Genomic DNA, 27,617 nt, shown 5'->3' with positions numbered 1-27,617 from the left:
ATGAGTATTTCAGGTATTCAAATTTGGCTTCTAAAATGTCTGAACTGGGAAGTGAAGGACAGCTGCTCTTCGGCAGCTTTTTCTGCACGTAGCGTTTGCAATAATACCAGCTTCCTGTCTGGTAGCAGACTTGCATTTTAGGGGCACTGCCCCTAAAAAAGAGTATTCTTTTTCAGCCTCAGTGTTTTTCCCCCAGAAACTGCTTCCAGAGCGCTTGCGTATTGAAGGGTATGTGCCATATCTTGCTGCTTGCCAACAGAAATGCTGAGTACTAGTGAAATTTTCTGTGCTGCCTAGTGTTTTAATGGCAAAAGGCCTCTCCCAATCATTCATTCCTCATCCATCAACTTGAATGTTCTGTGGAAACTTGTTTCAGTTTGGGATGTAGGATGAGTGGCCCTTAAAGCATTCAGGTTCAAAAAAAAAAAAAAAAGCACGCACTTTAATGTTTCAGTGTCCTTAGTGGATCACAACATTCAGTGCCTAAGGTGTTCAGGTGAAAGGCATATTTCCCATGGCTGCTCAGATCAAACCAAGGACAGACTTGTTCCAGGTGTATCTGAGAGGACTTGATACCAGCTGGAAGTCCCCAGATACAAAATGAGTAGCCTGTGCCATTTGGGGGAGGAGACTGAAAAATTGTCTAAGCTTCTTTCTCCTTAAAATAATCACCTTATTCATGTAAAAGGTGAGAATGTGAAAGACTCCTTGTTGGTGTTTTTCTGTAAAAAGATGTCTTCTCTTTGGCCTACAAGGATGGATGCTTGTCCTTAGGGAGGAATGAGGTTGGTCTTCTTCCACAAATGAAGTCTGTGTTCACCTATAATATTGCTCTTCAGAATAGAGCCCAAACAGTGGGGCAGGTACAGAGTTAGTTGCTCCAAGAGGAGTGAAGTTTATAATTTGGTAGTGCCATTACTATACTTGTTAGATTTAAATGAAACCATTAAGGTCTCTCAGTGCAGTTTGTTCTGTCTCCTTTGCATAAGCCATACAAGCAAAATAGTGAACACTGCTATGCACATTCTCTGCTTGTAAGCAGCAATATCTTCATGTCTCTTCCACTTTGTGTGTTTCGTGTGGTGTTTTGTTTTGTTGTGGTGGGTTTGTGTGTGTGATTTTTTTTTTTTTTTAAGGGTCTGTTTTTATTGATCCCTGTTCATTAGAGGTAGACAATATATTGAGGTGGGAATCTGTTCATCTTCTCTCATGATACTCTAATCCTTGTTTATATTTATTTTTCCTTATATGCAAGAAGTGGGAATAGTTGCTTTTTGGCTTTCTATATCATCACAGCAAGACAGAGTGTATTGCTAGGGTGATTTAGAAGAAACCATTCAGGAAGTGTTTGGGTGTCCTGCTTTATGAAAGGAATGATACAACTTAATGTGGTGTCACTAAGTCTGTCTTTTAGTAAGGGACAATGTTTGGGGTAAGCTGGCTTGTAACTGGCTGAAACCCTCTTTGTTGTAATTAAATGCAACTGGCTCCTTTTCCTGCTGTGTGTTTTCTTGTGAACAGTGCTTGAACTTGTTTGAATATTATGATGGCTTAGCAGGAGATATTCAGTCTCTTCTGTTAAATAATATGTCAAAGTCTGGGAACATGAACATGCTCACGTTTGTTTTAAACATGTTTGGGATTTTTTTGTGTCCTGCCCTCTTTTGAAAATACCTTGTATTCTCACTTTTGTAGCTATTTGTGGGTTTTTTAGCCATTCCAGGTTTTTAGGTCTGCCCAGTCTATTGGTTTATTCCCCTTTGACAATTACAGAGGTAGTAATAATCTCAAAAATAATCTTGTTTGCATTGGCAAGGCTCTGGCCAGAAACAGTGTGCAAGAAGGCATGGGAAAATAAAATAGTAGTTATGGGCTCAGCTTACTGCAAAGAGTTGTGAAAGCACAAAATATCATTGTTCTGATTTTGATGGAGCTGTGCCTCAGTTAAGAGCCTCCCACCTTCACATATCGGGTTTGTAAAAGGGAACTTAAGAGTCCTGCTGTAAAATGTGTCTTGCAGTGGTTGCCTATATCAGTTTGCATGATTGATACTGTGACCAAACAACACACTTGTGTGTTGTCACAGAAGAGCTGCTAGTGCCCTCTTAATACGTGGCAAAAGTGTGTCAGCATCAGGGAAACAAACCTTGTTAATTTGGGTCCCCTGGTAGCAACAGTCCCAAAGAAAAGGAACAGCATGAAGGGAAAAGCAATCTGGTGCTCCCTGGAGCGTTTCCTGTGTGTTGGTTGGCTGCCGGTGCTGCAGTGCTGTCCCGCATCAAGGGTTGTCTTGCTCCAGGACTCGAAAGGCCTCACTGAATAACAGCATGAGAGAAGTGTGTTGTGTGACCTGATGTGCTGTGAAATTCAAGAGTGAGTGGAGAATCCTGTCTAAGCAAGGGACAGGCAGTGCTGCAAGGCCCCTGGAAAGAAGGCACTTGGGGGACAAGGGGCCAGTGCAGGTCACCAGACCTGCATTCCTCTTCCAGACTCGGGGGCTGAAAACGGTGAGAGATGCACAGCTGGATGAAGTGATCTGATATGTGGCATCTCACCTAAGAACATCTGATGTTAGAAGTGATGTGTTTTTCACTTCCATAATTTCTTCTACTGTATGCTATTTTTGTTCTTAATTAAGACCACATGTTTAATCTAGGCTCCTCCCAGCCTACCTTTGCTTCCATAAGGAATAGTCTGGGAGTGGACTGGAATGTGAAAAATGTTAAGTGTTCACTGGAGAAGTCTGAGTTGAGAAATACTTGGTGTCATTCTTCATCTGTAAAACAAGGGATTTTAATTTTTTTTTTCCTCACCTCTTAAACCTCATGCATGTTAAGTGAGTGGTAAGACAGTATCTGCTCAGTTGCACGACTAATATTGAGAGGGGTGAAAAAATGTGCTCACCTGATAATGTGATGTTTCTAGCATGCCATTCAGGTTCCATACAAAAGCATAGTCTGAGATGAAAATAAGCTGAAACAAATGGCTGTTCAGGGTTTGGGAAGATGAGGCCTCCAAGTTCTACTGCTAAAGTGTCTGATTTGATAAAGGATGAAGAGCTTCCATTTCTAGACAGCTGTGCCATCAAGTTAGAAGAACAAAATATTTGTGTTCCCTTAAGTTTCCTAATGCACAATACTGTGTTAAAAACAGAAGATTTCTTTCTCCAAGGATTTTAATTCCCACAGGATGTGGAGAAACCTAATGCAGCCAGATTACTTATGCTGTGCTTTGGCTCTGTCCCTCTAAAGGAAATAACCTCAATCCCTTTACTTGTATTCAAAAGCTTCACTATCTGTCCTGTGCCAAGCCTTCCTATTCTGGCCTTTCACAGCCAGCTCCCTGGGCCACACATTAATTCAGGTAAGTTCTCTGCTCTTCCCCTTGACTGTTGCAGCTGCTGATGTGAGGTCTTAATTTCTGGTGTGATTTATTTAACTTTTTCCTTCCTTGGTGTTCATAGCGCAGCTGCAGACTGAGTGGGTCTTCATGCAAGGATACAATGACTCCTGCAGGAATGTGCCAGGGAGCCAGCACCCATTAAAAAGGCAATATAAGTAATCCTCTCTTCCAAAGCATCCGGGATCCTGGAATACAAATTAGTCCTGTCAAGAGCAGTATAGCGGTATTCAGAATAAAACACTGACATGGGCTCGTAGCATGTGGGATAGCTGAGGTTGGCTGTTGCTGCAGAATACAGGATGTAATTATTCAATTTCATATGAGCCATTACCTGTTTATTTTCTCTTGCCACCTTCTTTCCATTTGTGGACTTATCCTTCTTCAAGTTAGTAAGAATATTAAATTGCAGATGTTTGTGCTCCATTCAAATTTCAGTGGGTGGTAGTCAAATAAGCCCCCAGTAGTTACTAGTTGGAGTGCTTTCTTACTAAAACGCTCCCAAATTTTCTGTCACTTAGGCTGTTAATACAGTGGAGTTTCGATATTTCAGACAGCACAATTTGTATTAGCTGATGCTTTGTCTGTCATCCAGGTGTAAACTTCTGGCCATTTTAAACTTAGTGGCATGGATGCAGGGATTTGCATGTAATGCAAATTTTGCTTCTGTTTTTTGTTAACCACAGCACTGGAATGGCTAAATCAGATTAAATCAGTGGGCTATAGGTGAACATTCTGTCAAAAAGCTTCAGAAGAGCATCTACAAAGTAGCCTGGTCAGACAGTGACCTGTGTTATCTTTTCTGAAGTTACGGACTTCTGTCTGAAACATGATAACCTAAAACTTCACTAATTTATGGTGGGAATCCCAATCACTGAGCTTTTAATTCTCAAATGTCTTCTTGGAGGGTGTGTGAACCAACGCAGGCATGTTGCACGAGGAGCCAGAGGCCACAAATGCAAAGAGCAAATTTTATTTTAGTTACCTCGCTGCTAGGGGATATCCGAAGCAGCATCTAAGCTCCCAGGCAGAGGTGACACAAGTGGAGACGCAGGCACTACAGAATTCAGCGCTTCAGCGCTAGTAGAAGATCGCTGGGCCTGTGGTGTTTGCCTGTGTTTCAAGGCTTCAAGCAGGCACAGCCTTATGCCCTTTCTCACAACAAAGCGGGAGTCTCAGACATAGTGATGAGGTGCCTTAGAGTTTCTCACATGCCTGTGTTATCCAATACAGAGGTTCTACTCGTCAAGCAAACAAGATCAGTAAAACGGTGTGATGTATGTGCTTTTTATACATCACAGCTGCAAGTCACTTGAGCATATTGTGCAATTCCCATACAGAGGGTGCTTTAAATCCGAAACAAACTCCTGAGTTCTGAGGATAGAGCTAAAACTGAAATATTTTAGTTATACTTAAATATGTTCCTCTTGCCCAGCAATTCTGTGGAGGTCTTTCATTGCTGTATGGACAAACACTTGATTGTGCCTTTTTAAGGATCCTTTTTGTGCCTCTAACTCTTCTTTTTTTGTGTCCTTTTAATGTGAAGCAATGAGAACTAACCACAGGATTTTGGATAAGGACTGTGCTATTGACTTTTTTCAAAGCATTTCAGAATCATGTGCTCTCTAGTCTTGCTTTTTTTTCTGCTCTAACTTTCATCTAATAATAAAAAACCCTACCCTAACAGTCTAAAAACAAGTTTCTCTTCAGGAAGAGAAATAAAGTGATAAAACTTGCCCATGTCTTTCAGGATACAGACTCCAAGTTCACAGCTAAGTGTGACCTTGCTCTTCTTGGTTTCTTCAGCATAGGCTATACTACACATTTATGTTTGTTGCTTCAACCTGCCCCTGCTGTTACCAGCATCTGCACCTTTGACCCTGTCACTGCAAAGAAAGAAGTTGAGCGCTTCCTTTTTATCTCACAAAGCTTTCAAATTAAGCTTGTTCATTTGTTATTTTCTGCACATTTTAGAAACTTACTAGGAATAGAGCAGGGATATTTGGGGATGTGGGGACAACAGCAGCTAATCTTGTTTTGGACTGGCAGGAAGGAGTGATTGCTGGCTCCTGTCCTGAGACTGCCAGCACAACCTCCATTTCTTATTACTGAAAATAGACTCAGCTTTCCAGGAGCTCTGCTTTGTAGACCTTTCTGGAGAACGCCTGGCTAAGGATCAACCTTTGTCCGTACTGAGGAGAGTGCAGTTCAGAAACCCTGATGGCACAAGTTCATCCACAGTACATGGGTGTTCGTGTGGTGTACTGCCCTCCCAGCAGCTTTGGCAGGAGACCTACCACCAATAAGGTGCTTACAGCTGATCAGTGTTTGAGAGGGGCTAGTCTGTAAACTGCTACAGGAGCAGTCACATTCCGCATGAAGCTGCTCTTAAGCTGTTTTGCAAGTACTTTTGCCGATTTTATCTTGTACTCCTCTGGAGGTACTGATATTCTCCATTTCCCCAGTTGGTTTATGGCTGCCTGTACCCTGTATTGGCCTGGTTCCTATGAAAGACCACAAAGATCAGTGTTTCTAACAGTGTCATTCTCTTCCGTGCTTGCTTTGAGTTATATATGAGGTTTGAGCCTATTCTGCCAGCTGGGAGGTCAGCTCCTGAACCAAGGAGGGTGGGAGTTTGCCCTGACACAGCAAAGCCTTAAAAAAAGTTGCCCAGAGCAGCTAGTTTCACTCGTAGCTCAGAAACTTGTCCACACCTGTCCTTGCAGCTTGGTGAGGTGTCTATTCAGCTTTTTGTGCAAAACACACTGCCAATATCCCCAAATCAGTTTTGTAGCTGGGGCTATGCAACACAGAGACTGAGCTGATAACCACTGCATTTTCCCTTGTGTCCTTTCCAAGTACAGATCAAGTTTCACTTCTGACATCTGAGGAAGCGGTGGGTGGAGAGCCTGGCACTGTGTTCACTGGGGAGATACTGTTCTTGTCTGCTCTGATAACAGCGAGCTGAGCAAAGGAGCAAGAGAAACATGAGTGAACCTTCGGCTCCTTGTTGTACCAGCGGTACGGAACAACCACAAATGTGTCTGTTGCTGGTCTGTAAAGCAAAGCTTTCAGAAGAAGGCTCGTTGAGTTTTTTAGGTGGGTGTCTGGTAGATTGATTGCTGTAAAATGGATTTTTTTTTTTTTATGCTATTTAGGTAGCTTTCATCTTGGTACAAGGTAGCTCTGTACACCTGGCTCACACACAAATGCATCAAGCGCAAGACCTTTGACTTCCCTGTTATTTTTTCTTGCCAGTTTTTCCTGGTTTACTAGTGACATGGTGACACGGAGCAGTGTGCCCATGCAGCTTGCTTGACCTTGTGGATTGCCCTGGTCCTCATGGGCACAGCCAGCATGCCTGCACTGGTCCTTACTGGTCTGCACTTGGCAGGGGAATGTCACTGGGCTGGTTGTTGCATTGTGTAGAGTCCAAGCTGCTTGAGCAACCTGCTGGGCTACACAGGGCCAGGAGATACTAGTTTCTGCCAGGAATCTGGTGAGAGGGAGGAGGTGAGGACGGTGAAAGATAGGGCAGCTATTGCTGCAAAGGCATTTTTCAGCTACTTTCTCCACAGACCTTTCACAGCAGATTTATACCTCTCCTCCATCTTCTGTTTCCTTTCAGAGCCTCTGGTTCTGCCTGTAAATAAATGACACAATCTTTAATAAAGAGAAGGCAAAAATGGCTTTAGATGGTGTGTAGTCCCCAATTCCCTTTGTGCCAGGCACAGCCTGGCTGATGCAATCCTGGTTGTGGTGTTTACCTGAAATACAAAAGTCAGCCGTGGAAGAACAGGCAAGGTCCTGAGAGGGACCAAGCACATACAGCTCTGTGGTTGTTGGGCTTCTGCAGCATTTTAACTGATTTGTCTCTCTGGACCGGACACCTGATCATCCCCACACCCACTCCTCAACTTAATTGTTCTGTCAGTTGAAGCAGGAAACTTATTATGTTGAAGTAGCAGGCATAGATGATTTTTTTTTTTTTTAATTATTATTTCCTCTGTGTTTGCAATTCTTACCTTCCTTCTCTCCCTCCAGTGGGGTGAGTTAGCAGGGATGAAGGTTCCTCCTGGGCCCATCCTGACAAGCAACAAAGGTGAGCCACCATTTCCCAGGGCTACAGATTGCTTGCTGCAAGGCTGATGCTGTCTCCTGGCTGGTGTATTCATGTTGCACTGGAGGCCAGTTGAAGCAAGGTGACCATTGCATTCAGAAGTGTTTCGTGTGGGACTGAGCTTCAGCAATGACTGGTTTTGGGATTGAATTCACTGAAATGAAGACAATCTGACCTGGAGATTGTCATGCAAAGACAATGACTTCAGCCTGCAAGAAGCAGTCCTTGGTAAGCATCCACCTGGGTGTGTACCTGGATGCTGTCTCTGAATTACTTCCCGTCTCCAGTGTCCTCTGAGGCCTGGCAAATTAATTGAATGTGTTTGCTGCCTAGCAGTGTGATCCTCCGCTGCACCAGAGGTACACATGGTTGTATGTTTCTACACGCAGGTAGTGATGCTTTTGGATGTGTTCCTGTGTGTGGACATGCGTATGTGTTGGTCCGTGTCTGTGCACATGCATGTGTGTTTATACAGAAGCTTATTTATGTGTGTAGCTGACCTCTCCTGTGCTTGCATGTGGACACACAAGCAATATGAAGAGAAGGTGCTAAATTAATGTATACTGTGATTAAGTTACAAAGGACGTACCCATCATTAACCAATTGACATGGTAAATGCTTTCTGACCACCTGCAAAATGAGGGGATATTTTTCAAGTTTTAGATCCTTCTGCATGACAAGAGGGAGATAGAAGATTAAGTGATACATTGTTTAGAAGCAGAGTGCTTCGCTTATATTTTACTAGTAATTAATAGATGTATTCTAAGAAAAAACTCATCAATTACTTGCGTGTGTACTATGTGTGCTTCCGCAAAGAGCTGCCAATGTGGAGAGGTCGGTCTGTGACACATCAAAAGACCCTGAGAAGCCTCCTCAAAAGAGTATGCAGTACCTGAAAAGCATGCTAGATAGCAGCAAAGACTGTGAAATAACTAAGGCTGTACTAACCTTATGTTTAAGCAACTCTTTTTTAGTATAGATGTATGTTAAAAATTTCCAAAAACTGAAATGAATATGCAATAATTGTGTGAATATAAGCAACAGAGGAGCGTCCAGTTGTTGGAGCACTTCAGGTGGATAATCCCCACTGTTCCCCAGTGCTGTTACTAAGGAATGCCTGTTTAACAGTATAACTGACTTTGCTGTTAAGTTTTTTTCTCTATTTCAGATAGCTTCCAGGAAAGGTTTAGAAACAAGAAAGCAGAACTGAAAGTTGTGCCATGCACCCGTTTTCCTTGGTAGACTCTTTACAGTCACACAAAGAACAATACTTAGCAGTAGCGCTCAAAGAGAAATGTAATCAATGGGCTCATATTGGCAAAGAGCAATGGAGAGTGGGTGCAGAAGCGTATGCCTGATATGTGGGTGTATGGACAACTGTGAGTGTTCTCACGTGTGTGTACATTTTTTTTTTGCTTTTGCACACAGGCATACATGACTGCAAGGGTATAAAGCTGTTTGTTCTGGAATTCAAAGTTGATCTTCGTCATCTGTTTCTCTTGCCAGAATCTCACACACGAAGAATGCTTAGCAGTAGGTCTAAAAGAAAAAATACATCTATAATGGTTTTATCATAAAAGAAGATCAGAGATTGTCTTCAAAAGCTTGTCTGTGATAGGCACTTTTGTACCTTTCTGAGAATAAACATGTGATTCTGCACACACAGCAATAAATATTTGGGGGGGTGCCTGTGGGTTACGTGCCTGCGGTGCCCATCTGCTAGTGTGTGTGAAAGCTTCTATGTTTTTCTCTGTCTGTGTGTTTAAGTGATCTCTTATGCATATATATGCTGGTGAGTGCACAGCTGTGCTGTTCTGCCTACTTGTGGTTGAACAAGCCTGCTTTTTTCATGTGGGCGGATAAAGTTAAGGAACCAACACAGAAGCAGCAGAAGTGGAAGTTTTGCTATTCTGTTTCCCTCGGCAGACTCTTGCCTAAATGTTTGTGTGTGTGTGTACGCGCCTGGGGTATCTATCCATTTCTCCACATGCACGTGAGTACAGGTCTTTCTGTCAACAAGCAGGTGTGTTAATGTTGCCACATATGTACATCTGCACTGGTGTGCAGAAATTAAATTTACTCCATGTGGCATGTTTTGTTGTATTTCTCTTGCAGATCAAAGGCTTAGTGATTTTTCTTGGTACGACTAGCTATGCTGAAAGAAACAGAATGTGTAGGAAAACTCACAGTCTGCTTTCTTTGAGCCTAGTTGCTCTCCCTTGTATGTGTTCCCATGCACACCTAGGATTCCTCACTGAAACACATGAAGAAATGTTTCCACAAACAGACAGGTATGTGTACACGCCACCACCTGCATGCATACGCAGCTACAGGAAAGCACGTACCTGTTCACACATTGATATATAAGCAAATGTGTGTCCACACACATGCACACTTCTGTAAGCACACCCCATACGCATCTGTTTACAGAAATAAGCACATGAAGTGCACATTCATGCTCTAGCATAAAAATGTCTGTTTACATACAGCCTGTAGACATGGATCATCTTATACTGCTTGTGCATGGAACATTGCTCACAAACCGCTTTGCTATTTTATATATACTTGTAAAACATGAGCACATCATTGTGCTACTTGTACACAGTTACATTTAAGGGCACTATGTTGGCCATGGGGAAACATAAAAGGGGGTCAGTGGGCTTTGTATATCTGTCAGGTCAATTATATCAGACTCCTAATCCCATCTAGTGGTTGGCAATATGTATACACTGCTGTGGGTACAGTGTTAGGACTAACATCTGGGGAAATGGAATGATTCACACCAATGGATTGTGAAGTGGGACTGCAGCCGATTCGATGTAGAAATTCATATGACTCCAGAGAATGCTGTAAGGATTTATACCCTGACTTCTCCTCTTATGTTACATTCTTTGCTAATATCAGATTCTCAAGTTCTTATATTTCAGGTATCAGTGAACACCTTGCTTTAGCTAGAAGAGACAGTATTGGAACAACGTTATTGGTGTCACAGACACAACATCTAATTGCAGTCCAATCTGAAAAAATGCAGGGCACAGCTTTCCAGTCTGTGTGGTCAATTAACCCACACCAGCTTGTTAAACCTGGGGTAATACCAGCTGAAGGAGGTGGAGCAGCAGTGTATGTATTACTGGAAGGTGATAACACTCCTGTTGATTAACTTAGATTTGTCCTGGTGAACTTAGATTTGTTCAGCCTCTACTGCACCCAAAACATTTGCCTTTAATGTTTAGAAGAAATTAATGAATGCAGATCTCTTAACAATGTGTTTCAGTAGTGTGACAACCCCAGTAGCTGTGTTACAGAATTGTGCAATGCTAAGGGATTTTGACATTAATGTTTCTTTTTGTTGTTTTCTCTGAGTAGGTAGTGGCTGCAAATGCTTCAATTCTGAAGGCAGGTGTTTCTTCAACATGCATGATGAACTAGCCAGCATGGAAGACAACATTTCACATCTTTGGGACTAAAGCAGCAATGAAACAGTCGAGTCATTCAGCCATGCATTATCAGTAGATTGTTTCATTGACAAGATGAATGGGACACCCAATTTAAAGAAGTGTTGCAGAAATGCATTTTTTCCTTTTTCTGCATATGTTTATTGTGTGACTTGGTAAATTGCTCTGTGCTACACTTCACAAGCCCAAATGAACAACTCTGGTTTTGCTGGCCTCAGCAGAAGCAGTTGCTTTAGTGAGGGGGTGGAATGTATCAGAATAGCGTAAGAATAGTGAGGAGAGGAATTTGTAAATACACTCAAGTGATTTGAAGCTGTGGTGTAGAAAAAAGCACATACATCACACTAATTGTTTTACTGACCTTGTGTGCTTGACAAGTAGAACCTCTGTGTTAGATAACATAGGCTTGTGAGAAACTCTAAGGCACCTCATCACTGTGGCTGAAATTCCTGCTTTGTTGTGAGAAAGAGCAGAGCACAGCCTAAGACTGTAGGTGCTTGAAGCCTTGAAATACAGGAAAACACAGCAGGCCCAGTGATCTTGTACCAGCGATTCTGCAGCATTTGCATCCCCACTTGTGTCACCTCTGCCCTCTGAGATCCCCTGCTAGCAAGGTAACTAAATAAATTTGCTCTTTGCAATTGCATTTGTGGCCTCTAGTTGTTCTTGCAACCTGCCTGTGTTGGCTCACAAAATGCTGATTGCATTTACAAGTGTGTAACTCCAACAGGACCCTGTGCAGACCCTACTGGTATTATTCCAGGAAGTCATGGTAGCAACAACTGGCTTGTGCTTTGTGGGCAAAGGTCTGCCTTGAATGACAGAAACAAAAAGTGATGCTGAAAAAAATCCACCTTATGCACCAAATGTCATGAAAATCGAACTTCAGGTACTATGGTTTTACTTCTTCAATAGATAAGGAGGAAATAATTGTATATTTTATTTACAGATAATGAAAGTCAAGCTTTAAAAAAAAAAAACAAACCAAAAACCCTGCAGTTGCACACTGTTTCCAAGCCTCTAATAATCCAGCCCAACAAAGATAAAATGAAAAACTCTCTTGCACACTTGGGTTTCCCATGACTTACAATAAACATTCCCTACTCACACAAAAATGAACATGAGGATTCTTAAGGCATGCAAGTCTCTTAAAGATCTGTTTAACCTCTCTTAATGCAGAGATCATAAGCTTGATTTAAACTGCTTAAAGCAAATGCTCTGTTTACTCTGGGATAATCAGTGAGCCTTTCCTTGCCTGCTTACATTCATCCTCTCCCTGTTCAGGATTTCTGCTCACACAGGAACAGCCACATAATGGGAAATTTAGAGAGTGAAAACCTCTCCATAGTGTGCACCACGTACCCCGTGTTGGTCTGGAGGAGATGGTCTACACGTGTATTCCAGGGAAGTGGGTGAAATTCCCATCAGTGACCCTGAGGGAGCTGAAATGAGAAGAGGATCTGCCTTATTTTCCTGGGCTGAATGTCAAATGAGATAACATGCTGCTCCACTCCTGCAGATTTATGTGTAGCAGAGAGCAGTGTCCCAAGAGCTGACAAGTGGCCAGAATGAGACATGGCAAAGGGACAACAGTACCAGTCTTCAGTCATAGGTTCCTCCACAGTGTAGAAATTCCCAATGAAAAATAACAAGTATTTGTATATCATGGGCTTGGAGGATTTTGCTATTGTTTGTCAGTTATTGGGAGGCAGGAGAGAGAGGGAGTTTCTTGGTGTTGGGGTTTTGTTTGTTTACATAACAGTATCTAGTGCAGTTAATACCACTGCTCTTTAGTGAGCACTCTGTTAATTTTTAGGAGAGATGAACTGGAGAAACTTCCTCAACAAAATTATCAATGGGTCATTAGAAAAAAGAAAAGTTGATTTGGAAGAGCTGTAAATGATCAATTTTATGGAAAGAAGGGGAGAGGGAAGGTGGCAGGAAAAATGTGCCCTCAGCTGACACAGAATCACAGAATGTTAGGGATTGGAAGGGACCTCAAAAGATCATCTAGTCCAATCCCCCTGCTGGAGCAGGAACACATAGATGAGGTGTCGAGGTTTTGATTATGGGGTGACAATAAAGCTGTGGCAGATGTATTGCTGACCTCCTCTCCCCTCCACCCCTCCCTCTCCCTCCTTTCCACTAAGGACAGGCAATCGGGAGGGAAAGGAGGAGAGAGAGAAGAGAGTTGGAAAAATTAAAAATGTTTTACTAATGCTACTAATAAGAATAGAGAAAATAATACAAAATATACAAAACCAATCTTGAAAGTCCGAGCAACTGCAGAGCTGGCACCCAAAATCCTGGATTGGACTCTGCAGCCAACCAGAGCTGTATTCAGTCTGTCACTAGGCCTCAGTTTGTGGGGATGACTAGCAAGGTCCTCTCCTAATGTCGGCCCTAAGGAAAAGGGACAAGATCTTCCTGATCTCCCACTTTCATATAAAGTATTCACATGAATGGGATGTTATACTCAGTTGGTCAGTTTCTCGGTCACCAGTTTCTCGTTGCCCCTCTCGCGAGAGGTGCATCCATGCTTATCAATAACTTTGCATTCCATTGCTATGTTTACCAAAACATGTATCTGGTTCTCCAGGAAAATGCAGCTAATATGAAGGCTTTAGCTGACAGGCAAATTCACTAAAAGATAAACTTGTTTTTAACAAAACCAGGACATGAGGCTACACACAAATGTGTCCAGGCAGGTTTTGAATGTCTCCAGAGTAGGAGACTCCACAACCTCCCTGGGCAGCATGTTCCAGTGTTCCGTTATCCTCACTGAGAAGAAGTTTCTTCTCATATTTAAGCAGAAACTCTTGTGTTCCAGTTTGCACCCATTACCCCTTGTCTTATCATTGGTTGTCACTGAGAAGAGCCTGGCGCATCCTCATGACACTCACCCTTTACATATTTATAAACATTAATGAGGTCACCCCTCAGTCTCCTCCAAGCTAAAGAGACCCAGCTCCCTCAGCCTTTCCTCATACGGGAGATGCTCCACTCCCTTAATCATCTTTGTGGCTCTGCGCTGGACTCTCTCCAGCAGTTCCCTGTCCTTCTGGAACTGAGGGGCCCAGAATGGGACACAATATTCCAGATGTGGTCTTACTAGGGCAGAGCAGAGGGGAAGGAGAACCTCTCTGGACCTACTAACCACCCCGCTTCTAATACACCCCAGGATGCCACTGGCCTTCCTGGCCACAAGGGCACAGTGCTGGCTTATGGTCATCCTGCCGTCCACCAGGACCCTCAGGTCCCTTTTCCCTACATTGCTCTCTAACAGGTCATTCCCCAACTTATACTGGAACCTGGGGCTGTTCTTGTAACACTCTACACTTGCCCCTGTTATGTTTAATTAAATTTTTCCCCGCCCAACTCTCCAGCCTGTCCAGGTCTCGCTGGATGGCAGCGCAGCCTTCTGGCCTGTCAGCCACTCCTCCCAGCTTAGTGTCATCAGCAAACTTGCTGATAGTACACTCTATTCCCTCGTCCAAATAATTGATGAATATATTGAATAATACTAATCCCAGTATTGACCCTTGAAGGACTGCTCTAGATACAGGCCTCCAACTAGACTCTGCCCCATTGACCATGACTCTCTGGCTTCTTTCCTTCAGCCAGTTCACAGTCCACCTCACTATCCCATCGTCCAGACCACACTGCCTCAGTTTAGCAGCAAGGATGCTGTGGGAAACTGTGTCAAATGCTTTACTGAAGTCAAGGCAGACCACATCCACCGTTCTGCCATCATCTATCCACCTGGTTATGTACTCATAAAAGGCTATGAGGTTGGTTAAGCATGACTTCCCCTTGGTGAAGCCATGTTGACTGCCCCTAATGACCCTCTTATCCTTGATATGCCTTGAGATGGCACCAAGGATAAGTTGTTCCATCTCTTTCCCAGGGATGGAGGTGAGGGTGACCAGTCTATAGCTACCTGGGTCCTCCTTCTTGCCCTTTTTGAAGACTGGAGTGATATTGCTTTCCTACAGTCCTCAGGCACCTCTCCCGTTTCCCAAGACTTGGCAAAGATGATGGAGTGCGGTCCAGCAATGACTTCAGCCAGCTCCCTCAGCACCTGCAGATGCATCCCATCTGGACCCATGGATTTATGGATGTCCAGACTATTTAATTGCTTCCTAACCCAGTCCTCATCAACTAAAGCAAACTCCTCCATTGACCTGGCTTCATCCGGGGTCTCAGGGGTGCAGGGCTCCCCAGGGCATTCTGCTTGCTATCCTGCTCCTGCCACAATAGATCCTGAACTCCACCATCTCATGGTCGCTGCAACCAAGGCAGCCCTCAACCTTAAGTGCCTCAACCAGACCCTGCTTGTTAGTGAGGATGAGGTCCAGCAGCGCTCCTCTCCTAGTTCGCTCATCCACCATTTGCACCAGAAAGTTATCATCAAGGCACTGGAGGAACCTCCTAGACTGTGGCTGGCTGGCTGAGTAGTCCTTCCAGCAAACATCAGGGAAGTTAAAATCCCCCACGACAACCAGGGCCTGTGATTGTGAGGCTGCTCTCAGCTGCCTGTAGAAGGCCTCATCAACTTCCTCACCCTGATCTGGTGGCCTGTACTAAACACCCACAACAGTATCACCCCTGCCAGCCTGCCCCTTAATTCTCACCCATAGACTCTCAACTCGTTCCTCATCCATGCCTTGACAGTACAATACATTGTAGTTGTTCTTTCACATAAAGAGCAACTCCACCACCATGCCTGGCTGGCCTGTCTTTCCTAAAAAGGACATAGTCATCCATGACCACATTCCAGTCACGTGAGCTGTCCCGCCATGTCTCTGTAATTGCCATCGGATGATAATCCCCTAATGGAACACAGGTTTCTAATTCGTCCTGTTTATTCCCCATGCTGCACACGTTGGTGTAGAGGCATTTCAGGGAGCAAGCTGAGCACACTGATTTCACCCTAGGGTTATGGGAGGCCTCCCGGTCTTCACCAATTCTAGAGTGCTGCCCCACTGATGCAAGCCCAGCTACAACCCCACCCCCTTCAAATCTAGTTTAAAGCTCCCCAAATGAGCCCTGCTAATTCTTGCCCCAGCATCCTTTTGCCCATGAGAGATAAAACTTTCCCACGTATCAGTGTCTGGACTGGTGTCTTATCAAAGCTGTTATCAAAGAATCCAAAGCCCTGCCTGTAGCACCAGTCTTGTAGCCAACCATTTATGGACTGAATTTTTCTATTCCATCCCACCTCGTCACCCGAAAATGGAAGGAGGGAAGAGAAAAATCACTTGAGCCCCAGACTCTTTCACCATCCGTCCCAAGGCCTTGAAATCTTTCTTGATTCCCCTCAGACCGCAGGATGCAGCTCCCTCCCCATCTGTCTGGATCAGCAGTGGGCAGTAATCTGCTGGATGCACCAGGTTGGGGAGTGCCCTGATCCAGGCTCCAGGTAAACCACAAACTTTCCTACGATGAGGGTCAACTCTGCATATTGGGTCCTCTGCCCCTCTCAGAAGGGAATTGCCTACTACAATTACCCTTATTTCTTTCTTATCAGAGGCAGTCTTGAGGCGTGGAGTCAACTGCCTCTTCCTATGTGACCTTGTAGGCAGGCCTTGCACCACATCCTCACCTACCTCTTCTTCAAGATCCAGGGCCTCAAACTTACTATGGAGGGGCACCTGGGGAAGCAAAGCAGGTAGGGAGGGGGGTTGCCCATGACACCAAACTGGAACTTGCTTCCAACCCTCGTCATCTCTTTGGTCCCCTACCTCTGCTTGACAGTGACAGGGCAGGGGCTGTCTCGGGTCTCCCCCCTCTGCCCGGACAGGGCAGGGGTTCCATCACATTTTGGGGGTCATCTCCCTGGGACATTTCTGGCTGGCATGCCAGGGAGTTACTCCAGCAGTTGATCTCCTTTTCACACTCCCTGATGGACCTCAGTGTCTCAACCTCCTCCTTAAATTTCGTGACCATGCTGAGCAGACCTTGCACCTGCTCACACCTCACACAGGTGGAATGCTGGCCATCCTCCCCTGGCAGCAGTAGACTCTGGCACTCCCTGCAGCCGGAGACCTGAACAGCCACAGTTTGGGGCAGGGCCTCTGTCTGAGTTGCCACAGTCTTTTTGTGACAAGCTCTCTTTCTGGAGGAGGCCATGGTCGGCAGCAGTCTAGGACACTGGCAATAGGTGAGAGGGTCTAACAAGGTGTGGCAACCTCTGCGCCCTACTACACGAGCTACCACACCCGCTGCTGCAGCTCAGTGTGGGTGGTACTCACCCGCATCACAAGCTGGTTGTTCCTCCCAGCGCCTGGTGTCGCCGGTGACGCGTCGTTGCCCTCTAGGAGGCTTTTTCAAGGAGAGGGGCGGGGCTGTGATAACCGTCACCGCGGTAACGCCCACGTCCCGTCAGCCGCTCTCGCAAGGGCTGCCGGGGGCTTCCGGGACGCGAAATTCAAACTCGAGGAACCGCAGAACCACCCGGTACCTCGGGATCCACTGAAACGGCTCCGATCAGCTGACCTCGGGCACTGAGACACATGCTGCTTTAAGTTTGCTGGCTTAATAAACCCCGTCAACAGTGAACCAGTGCTCTTCAGGAAAGAAAAGGTCTTAGAGCAGGTCCTGAGCTCCCCAGGACGAAGTCTGTGGCAGCACAGATGCTACCGCAGCAGGACAGGCAGAAGGCAGCACAAGCCAGATTTGCATAAGACCATGGGTACCGGTGCCCTGACAGCCAGAGGATGTACCCCTTTGCCCCAGGGCACCAACCATCATATGCCCAAGAGCTGGTCCATCAAAACTACAGGCAACCTCCTAGGTGAGACCAAGGCATTGCTATTTTGGATGAGGCTGAAAACAGGTCTACTGCCCCTGGGATCTGTCCCCACCCAGTGGTGTCCCAAGGCAGTTTTTTTAAGCAAGGAAAGAATCTATGCTCTACAAAGATCTCCCCAAATCCCTCATACTGTGCCTCTTTCAACTTAAATCGAAAGGCTGTGAACTCACTAGCAAAAAAAGAGGGATGAAGGTCCTGCAGGAAGCCTGAAATCCTTTCTGGTGCATCATGTGGCAGGGTGACAAACAGGTTCTTGCAACAGTCAGGATGTGTCGGGATCTGGTGACAAGGGTCCCAAACACCCCTTTCTTGTATGTTGAAAGACTTAACTATAGGCTTAGAAAGACATTCCCCCAGTGACTCTCAGTGAGGTAAGAACTGCAGAGCACAGTTCTTGAGGAGAAAGGGAGGGCTGAAGATACCCAATTCAGTCTCTATTTGTGCCACAGTTGAAGGATTGTGCGAGCTCAAAAAAAGGGGGGAAAGGAGGCAAAAAACCCCCACTGTAGTCCCTCTCATTCTCTCTCAATGTTTTCTGAAGGCTTTAGAGTCTGATTCACAAGCTCTGTGCAAGTAGGACTGATGATAAATGCGACTCACCATGCTTGCCCCATTCCGTCTTGGTGGGATGTTTCAACAGAGGGTTTACCTAAACCCTTCCTACAGGAAACACTGAAATTATTTTCTTCCAGCTTCTTATGCACCACCCACACTGCCCTGCATTAGAACTTTCAGGCAGTCTTTGCTCAGAAAGGTACACAGTTCATTGCTGGGGCAAGTAAAAGGCAACTACCACCTTCCTGCTCACCTGAAAGAAATGCACATATGCAGACTGAGGTCCACAGCTTCCAGCCCTTCAGTGATGCGTGAGTTCAGGTTATCTCCCAGTCTCCTGAGTCTGGCAGCTGGTTATTTAGGAGTACCACAAGGTCTAGCAACCACATCCTTGCCGCAGACTTGCAAGCTCCTCAGCATGGGCCAAGACTGCCTGGAGAGGACCTGTCTGGAAACCAAGCACTGACCCTGGGTAATCCAACCCCAGAGCCAAAAAGTTACAGAGTGGCAAATGACCCATCTCCCCATGTTTCTCTTACTCTCTGGAGAGCACCTAGAGAAAACTTCACTTCCTCTGAGTCTAACACAGCCCTTTCTTATTGTCAAAACACGTTTCATAAATGTGGGGCACAGTGTTCTCTACCACCGAAACCAAAAGGCTCTTCCAGCTGGCTCTGTTCCATACAGCCCCCTTGGGGAGGTACCCCTAAAACGTCCCTGTCTCCCTCACCCAAACCCCACATCTCCATGTCAGGGGAAGCAAGGCACTGATCCCATCTTCTCTGTCAGGCTTCTTCCCCCACAGATGCCCATACACAGGTCAAGAACTACATCCCCAGGGCTCACTGCCCATTTCTTGAGAACTAAATTTCCCCATGGATCTTAAAGCACACAACTGTTACTCTCCTCACCCACACACCACTTTCTGGTGTTACACTACACATGCTTCTGCAGAACCCCTAAGGATCATGAAGTCCCTGTCTGATGCAGGACTGGTGCTGTTATCACCAAGCCAGAGCTTTGCAGCTGGGCTTCAAGGCATATGGTCATCAGCAGAAAACAAAGTCTGCATCAGAGCTGCAATGATTCAGGGGGGTTCAGGGTGTTGTGCTGTTTTTTTTTTTTTTTTCTTTTTTTTTTTTCTTCCCTTCCAGCCAATAAGAACACGCAAAGAGGCACATCTTCCCCTGGCAGGAAGCAGGACCGTCACTTGTCTCACCCGTCACTCATCTCACTGGTAGGCTCCTCTTCCGAAGTACTGGAGATGGCAGTGAACTTCACCTGCAGTTTCGCCACACTCTGCTGTTGTGCACTCTGGGGCTTCGCCAGGACTTCAGATGGTAAGAGTGGAAAATAATTCCTGCTTTCTTTATCCCGTGAGTGTGGCTTTCTAATGTAATAGTAGAAAACAGCCCTTTTCCATTATCTAGGGACATAATCTAAGGATTTTAAAGTTAACTTACGGTTTTAACTTAGTTGTCAGGGCTTAAACTCTGCATGACCTTGATTATTAAATCTAAAGACTGTGGGCAACAATATGACTGCTATGTTCAGATGTGAACTTAAGTGCTGATTATCTGACTTTAATGAAACATTACTCCATATAATTTCTTTCTTTACTGAGCAAGGAAACTCTCTTGATTGCAGCTGGCCTTAAATCTTTAGAATGGCAGCTGCAGACAGGAGCGATTTCATTCTGAAGGTTTTAGCTTTCCTTCAGTTTTACTTTGGCTTGCATATACAGAAAGTACTGATGCACTCAGGGATCCTGCCTGGTTAGCCATTAGCTTTTTGTTTCGGCTGTGGTTTCCTTTTGGGGTTGCAGAAGCATACAGGAACTCTGTCACATCTTAAATGTACAGATAAAGCATAGCCTTGCCCCTAGTAATGGAGAGATTTTGAAAGCAACCCATGAAAAAAAAAAAAAAAAAAGGCGACCTGTTACAATCTGCCTGTGAGCTTTGCTGCAGACTGGGAGAGAGCATCCACAGGATTGTTTTCTCATACTGCGGGAATAGAGCCCCAAAATTATTCCTTAATGAGGAAAGTAGAAGAGGGGGCCTTTTAATAAAACATTCAACATGTTAACTCAGAGTAAGAAAAACAGTCTACCTTAACGCCATCTCACAGAAAGGACAGATTTTTCTGCTCTCTCTTGGCATTTCCAAATCCAGAAGCAAGGATGGAGTCTGAAATACAAGTTCTCTGGACATAAGCATCTCCCTGTGGAGCAGTAAGAGATGTTTTTCCCAGGTTGTGAGATCACATTCTTTGAGCCTCTGTGTGTTATAGGTACCTGGCCAGATCATGCAGTGCTTCTGTTCCCACCGAGGCCTGGACTACAAGTGTTTTCACCAGTATTGGTTTGCCTAGAGCCTTGCACTGTTATCTGACCCTCTGGACCATTTTGCTTTGCTCTTGGAGTGGGGTCATCACCTTACACACATTCAACTTTTTAAGGTAATGGCCCTTAAGGGTCAAGCTAATGAAGAAGCATTGTAACAGGCATTGTAACAGGCTGCCCAGGGAAGTGGTTAAGTCGCCATTCCTGGAGGTATCCCCCTCTTAGGGACAGGATTTAGTGCCATATTTAGGTTATGGTTAGACTCGATGACCTTAAGGGTCTCTTCCAACCAAAATTATTCTATGATTCTGTCCTTGGGTTTAGGAAGGACGTGGAACTGCGTCTCTCCTTTGCAGGTCAAGACTTTAATCCCTGAGCCATGTTACAAGGGGGTGCAGCCATTATCACCTGTGGGGGAGGATGAGATGGTGTAACTAGGACATATGTCAGCAACCCAAGAGCTGAATTATTGCAGCCTTCTACGCCAATGATGGCATGCAATGTTGGGGTTTTATTTTTTTTAAATAAACTCTGGGTCATCAGGTTGCCCCTCCCTCTTCTGCTTGGGTTTTCCCAATACAAACTGGCTTAAAAACAGAGTCTATGCTTCATGCATCTCTCTATGAGAGATCTAGCTGTGAAAAAAAACCTGGAGGTGATAAAAAGCTTGACTTTCACAGCAAATTTAGTACCAGCTCTGTGCACACATTTGTGTGTACATGCACCACAGGCTCACTGCCTACACACAGCATGAACTCCAAGGGCTGCCTCCTGCACCGGCAGATCTTGGCATCAGTGGCTGCACAGCGACTTGCGCAGGTTGAGGATTTCTTTCTCTTGTTTCTATTGCAGAAAGGGGAAAATGGAGGGGAAGGCAAATGTAAAAGAGGAGGAAATAATTATATCAACTGTAAGCTTTGAGCTTCTTTTAAATTACTGAAAAAAAACCAAGCAAGCCATAGCCATATAACCAAGTAAGAATATAAAGTAATAAGGACCGTGTAGAAAGAATTGCCCAAGCTTGAAAGCTCTTGGGTTCCCCTCTCCACCCCCCAGCCTCCATTTCCTACATACCTTGTTCCTCCACTTCATGGCTGTGATAATAAGATGGTCCTTGGCACTTGCGTCAGGACAACAGCTCTTGAACACCTAAAGCAGCCCATTCTCCAGGACAGTGGAGTCCAAGTTCTGCCCCAGGCCACTCCCTGCCCAGTTGGAGAACAGGGATACTCTCTCCTTTGTCAATACGTAGAGCGAGGGTATCTTTCCCCATACCTTTGTCACCACCAAAGTTCCCCTAAAATAAAAACTTTATGATGCCATCAAAGGATTAAAGGGGGGTGGGAAAGACTTATGTCTGCAAGTTAAACTTGGCATGACAACTAGGAACAGCAGGGCTCTGACAGCCAATGTTTGATATGTTATCAAAATTATGCTGTACTCCTGACAACAGGATCTAGCTTCATAACTATATTCAAAGTTGGGCCTTCTACAAGTTGGGAGTCATACCAGAGACATTCTAAATAATATTTATGATACCCTGGCTTCTTCTAAGTCAGTTTGAACTCTGCTACCACTTCTAGCAGTGTCTTTTTCTGTCACTTCATTCCACAGAATTGTTTCACCATTTCAAACACATAAAGGAAAACTACTTTATAATGGATATGAGCAGAGCCCTTCTGAAGCACAAGTGCATGGGACAAGTAAGAAGGTTTAGCATTGTTTCAGAGGGCTGAAACTCCCACTCTTTCAGGCACCTGATGTGTTTTGCACTCACATTTTGTGTTGTTTCAGCTATGTATGTACCGCCACCTCATTCGACTATGACACCTGGCTCCCCTGTCCCAGTGAACACCAACAATCCTGGGGTCCGCAAGGCAGCTCGCTTTGGGGTTTACAGATACAACAACAGTTCCAACGACCTCTTTCTGTTTAAGGAATCACAAATAAACAGAGCCCTGGTACAGGTAAGAAGAGCCCAGACTTCTGCGGGTCCTCCAAACCATTTACCATTGACCCTCCTATAGAGCACGCAAGAGCCCTGATCCTTCTCAGGATGGCTATGCATGCCTAAAGATAAACAGCACATGTCACTCTATCCCATTCAACTGCTTCACAGGAGGGCCTCCACTTCCCAGTAATTCAACATAAAACACTTTCACACCACCACACACAATTCACAGATGTAGAACTTAATTCTTAGCCAAAATCCTACCATCCCTTTTCCCTGCTCTTACTTTAAAGAATTAAACTATTTTATCTAGATTGTCAGAGGGCTGAAATACATGCTCCATGTGGAAATTGAACGCACGGTGTGTGAGAAGAGGGAACACTCTGGCCTGGACAGTTGTAACTTCCAGAGGAAAAAAAACCTGCAACAGGTATGTGTACAATTCCTTTGGGGTACCCAGTAACTGCAGGTGATTCTTGGCCATCTCTAGCTGTATAGTCACCTTCAGACTAGCTCTGTCATGTCCCCTCAGATGTACAGACCTCCTCTGTGCAGAGCTAGCTGAGGCAGGGTGACCAGTATAAGCAGTGTGGTACCTCTCACGCATCCAAGGCCAGCTTCTGATGGCAAAGAGTGGAACCAGACAGACATCTAGCCCATTTTCCTGGATTAGTGAGTGAAATAATGCAAAATAGAGTACATGCTAAGTAGAGAGATTTCCTGGGTGGGGGAAATCCAAACAAGGGCTTTCCCACTAAAGTATGATTACTTAGCAAGCAGTACTTTTCAGAGGATAAAAGGTGAAGACAAAAAGATGGCGTTCTGTCCCATCATGGCCCACAATGCTGAGACCAACCAGCAGCCACCTGAACTTTGTCACCAATATCCCTTTTGTTTGCAGATGCTGAGATGCTATTTTGAGGTCTGGATAACACCTTGGTTACATAAAGCACATGTCCCTGTTGCTCTCTGTCGCTGACTCACCTCCCTACATGAAAGCCTGACTTACAGGGGATCTATCACCACCACGAGTATTTCCTTGCCTGGACTGTTGAGGCCAAAACTGAAGTGGGAAACAGCTGTACAGAATCACCACAGAGCTTTTCTTGCAAAGCACATGCTTATTTTTCTCCCTGAGAAAGATGCTCAAAATCTGTGTGAAAAAGACAAGACCTGCCTTGACTGAATATTGCTATCCAGTTGTACATCTGTTTTTCTAAAACTAAACTGCAGATGCGTGTGTTGTCATTCATTCAGTGGGGCACCATCCATCCTCTGGTTGAAGTTTCCAAGCAGTGTGAAAACACTTAGGAAGCTCTGTTGGACTTTCTTTATTCTGTGATGAATCTTCACGCAGCTATGATGTTAGCAAGTCTAAACCACAGCACATGTGACAACAACACTGAGGAAAGGTTTATAACAATGAGATATTTTGCCTGGTGATACATGCACACTCCCAGGGGGGCAAACAAACAAACAGTCTTAAGAGTCTCCGGTGCTAGAGAAAAGGTTAGACACATATGCCAGCAATGTGTGAGGTAGATTTGTTCTTTCTTCAAAACAAGAGTATAGATAAGGTTGTCTTAAAACACACTCACAGGCCAGAAATTACACATGCTAACTAGTGCTTTTACTTTAATCAAAAGCTAATCCATACTATGAAACAGTATCATGGCAAATGTCAAGACAAATCAAATCATATTCCCAAAGCATATTTTTGCTGAGGTTAAACAATGTAGTGTCATTCCAATTAATTTAAGACATTTAATTTCTGTCTGACCACAGCTTATGCCCCAGTTTAGCAGAATGATGGTCTGCTCTAGGTGGGCATCTACCATTCTTTCAGCCTTCACTCTTTGTACATGGCTAGATTATTGCTTACATTGGGCTAAGGCTCTTATTTGGAAAGATCTGGGTAACTGCTCTCTTAAAACAGCAATGTTTAGTTATACACAGACCAGCACTTGTAAACGGATAGGACCCTGACCTAGCACTTTATTTCCACAAACACTCCTTTTCTTCTGATAGTTGTTGCCTTTCTGCAGCAATATTGCAACTCCTGCACTTTCAGCCTTTATAAAAACCATTCAGTCAAGAAAGGCCAGTGAAAGGCTCCAAGCCGAGGTACAGGGATCTTTAGACAGGTGGTTCTATTAACAGCATAGCTGAGGTCTCCACTCCGAGTAATCCTAATGCAAACCTTTGCAGGCTGGGCAAGTCTCAAGTTCTGCTTCAGAAACATCACTTCTGATGAGCAGGTTGCCCAGCAGCAGTTCAAATTAAGCATCCACTGCTGGAGAGGCAGCTGTGCTTCATCTTACCTTTGGGAGTGGCAGTCTCTTAGCTAGAAAAAAAAAAAAAAGTGCTCAAATGAAAGCTCCAGTAGGGCCATGGATAGATGTAGTATGGTGCTACTCTCGTCCATCACACAAGCCACCACTGACAGCCAGATGTCAAATAAAGCCAAATCTGGTGGCTGAAGCTGTCCACAAAGCAGGAAAGCCAAGCCACAGCTAAGTTTGTAAGAGGGCAATAGGAGCCAGGAGCAGCTGCTCTTCGTATCTCAAAGGGGTCAGCAATGTTCTCAGTCCCTTTTCCACTTCAAGCTGGGTGCTTCACACAGTGCCAAGTGCTTCCAACCAGGCAGTAAGCTCCAGACAGCCTGGGCCCAGAACAAGCTGAACAGATCCCTGTTTCTTCCTTCAGCCAGCAGGACAGCCTGGTGCTCAGTAACAGATGTCATCAGCCTTTCCACATGCCACAGTGGGGGTGAGATCAGCTTAGGTCTGTGCAGAGAGTCATGCAGGCAGTAAGCACATCACAGAACAGTCTCCCATGTGTGACCCTTCAAGCAGCTGGCACAAAGGGCTTCATCTCAGTCACTTCACACAGCCAATTCCACATTTGTCAAAGAAACAAAAGTTAAAGCCAGGTGAATCTGGCATCATTCAGGCTGACAAACCCAACATGCTCTTGCTGTTCTCTCAAGGAAAATGCAGCAAGATCTTTTGGATCTCTATCCAAACAGGCTTGTTCGGAAGCGTGTTTTACATGAAACTGTTGGCAGCATTTACTGCAACACATGAGCTCATTGCAACCAACACAGTGGGAAAGGAGACGAGCACCTTCTAAGAAAGAAAGATTAGCCTTATGTTTACAGCTGCAGCAATGTGTTTACTGTAACATTAAAGTCACAGTGAAATAGCAGCATCCATCATCCCCTCCAGCTAAGAGAGTTATGAGCACCGAAGAAAGGAGCAGAGCTAAAGTCGACTGAGCTCACCTTGCAGAAGGACACTGCTAGCACTGACCTAAAGAATTGGAGGTAAGTACCATTTAATCATCATGACATGTAGCAGTCAAAAAGCCAATGTCTCTGCTCCTTTCCTAGAATTTACAAGGTTAACTGTTCACCAGTTCACTCCAGGGAGTTCAGATCCTTGCAGAGCTGGCTGAGGCTCTGACATCTGTTCCAGGCTACAAAGGCAATTAAATAAAAGTAAATATTTCTAGTAAAGATTTAGGGCAAAAGGGGAGAAGAGAAAATTGTTCCTACCATCCCCAAATGCTAGAGAAAAAGCAACAATCCAAGGAGTGACAATAAGAGCTTCTGGCACAAGCAAAGCTGGTGCTTCAGAGGTATGGGTTCACACAGGGGTGCTACAAACAAGCTGGAGGAGTGGTTTCCTTCAGCTTCAGATCTTTCTCCAGTATCCTGGAAGCACTGGGCCCAGTGCATGACATACTGTTTTGGTTCATCTGCATATGAGGATACTCAGCCTCATCTAAAAAAGAGTTCCCTAATGGTCTGCACATAGAGGGACAGGCTGCACGCTGAGGAGACCTCCATGCACACAGTGCTACACAGGCCGCATTTCACCAGAGCTTCACAGTGCTCAGTGATTCTCAGATGGAGATCTGCCATTTGCTCAAAAGCTTTGCTATGCAAATATTTCATCTCACATTCCTACTTCTCAAATTGCATAGGGAACAAACTGCCTACCGCCAAAATAGGAAGCATTGCTGACTGGACAGACTTGTCACTTCGCATTCTCTTCATGTCAGCAGCTCCATGTTAAGGACCCGGAAGGCCTTTCTATACCAGTTGTACCAAATTTCACAACCTGACTGACTTCCAGGACCCATTGACAGCTGGGGGAGAAATGTACACAGCTGCACAGAACCAAGATGAGGTTTAACCAGCAGCAGCTAGATAAGGAGACCTCAAACTTGTACAAGGCTAACTACAATCACTTACTGCTCAATTTTTCAGTCCATATCTCAGAGCAGCAAAATGAGCTGCCCCATGTGCTTATTCTTTTACAGCACCGTTTCCTAAGCAAGCTAGAAGAGAAGGTCTAAGTGACAGAGCAGAGAGACCCAGAAACTTAGAAGGTTATTATCTCATCTGCAAAGGTTACTGCCACAAAGCAGATTTAAAGAAACTGGATTTACACCAAGGCTTTGTAATCACTTTCATCAGATGTTTACTTCAGCAAAATCTTCTTGATTCTTGTGCCATGCAGAAACATCCGTTCCACCAACTTGGCCAAACAAAACCTGCCTTGAAAATGCACAGCTGTGGTGCACTCCAGCTCAGTTCCTTTTCCTTAGGCTGTTTTACTCCAGGGCTTTACACTAAAGCAAAGACTTCCTCAAGACCTTCAGGAGACCAGATGCTGTTCTCCAATTCTACATCCTATAGTCTGTCCCAAAAGAAGTGTGGGTAAGACACAGGAAGCACATTCAGGCTCTGGGAGTTGTGCAGAGAGAGTTTCCTCCTTCTTAGGGAGCCACAGCCCCTTTCTCCTGTCACCAAAAAAGCCAATCTTGCCCTGACAAGATCTTTGGATACTGCTGTAAATGCTCCTCCTTCTTTCAGTGTGGGCAATATCCTGTTTCCCCAAAAATAAGACAGGGTCTTATATTAGTTTTTGCTCCAAAACTTACTACTTTTTTACATGTAGAGCTGCCTGGAC

The 27,617-nt window shown here is 44.8% G+C and overlaps 2 protein-coding genes across 24 annotated transcripts in view; one reads left to right on the top strand and one right to left on the bottom strand.

The window, feature by feature from the left end:
- Window positions 1-1,053: 1,053 nt before the first annotated feature.
- Window positions 1,054-27,617, bottom strand: part of APMAP (adipocyte plasma membrane associated protein) — a 46,472-nt gene continuing 19,908 nt past the window's right edge. For 2 of the 22 annotated variants that reach the window (XM_065059076.1, XM_065059080.1), the window contains exon 10: window positions 1,054-24,982. The gene's annotated coding sequence lies outside the window, so the exon portion shown is untranslated. The remainder of the gene's footprint in view (window positions 24,983-27,617) is intronic. The other 20 variants (XR_010471727.1, XR_010471732.1, XR_010471723.1 and 17 more) reach the window with 20 other exon arrangements.
- On the top strand, window positions 17,588-23,865 carry CST7 (cystatin F). Of its 2 annotated transcripts, XM_005508732.3 has the most exons (5): window positions 17,588-17,770; window positions 19,498-19,683; window positions 22,482-22,654; window positions 22,952-23,068; window positions 23,540-23,865. In XM_005508732.3, exons 1-5 carry the CDS (start codon window positions 17,665-17,667, stop codon window positions 23,615-23,617), a joined length of 660 nt encoding a protein of 219 aa, XP_005508789.2. In that variant the 5' UTR covers window positions 17,588-17,664; the 3' UTR covers window positions 23,618-23,865. The 2 variants fall into 2 exon arrangements, with proteins under 2 accessions (XP_005508789.2, XP_064915165.1); XM_065059093.1 differs by lacking the exon at window positions 17,588-17,770 and having other exon boundaries at window positions 19,386-19,683.

Source organism: Columba livia, chromosome 3, assembly GCF_036013475.1.
Source record: "Columba livia isolate bColLiv1 breed racing homer chromosome 3, bColLiv1.pat.W.v2, whole genome shotgun sequence".
Taxonomy (NCBI): Eukaryota; Metazoa; Chordata; class Aves; order Columbiformes; family Columbidae; genus Columba; species Columba livia.
This window is presented reverse-complemented; position numbering and strand designations above follow the sequence as displayed.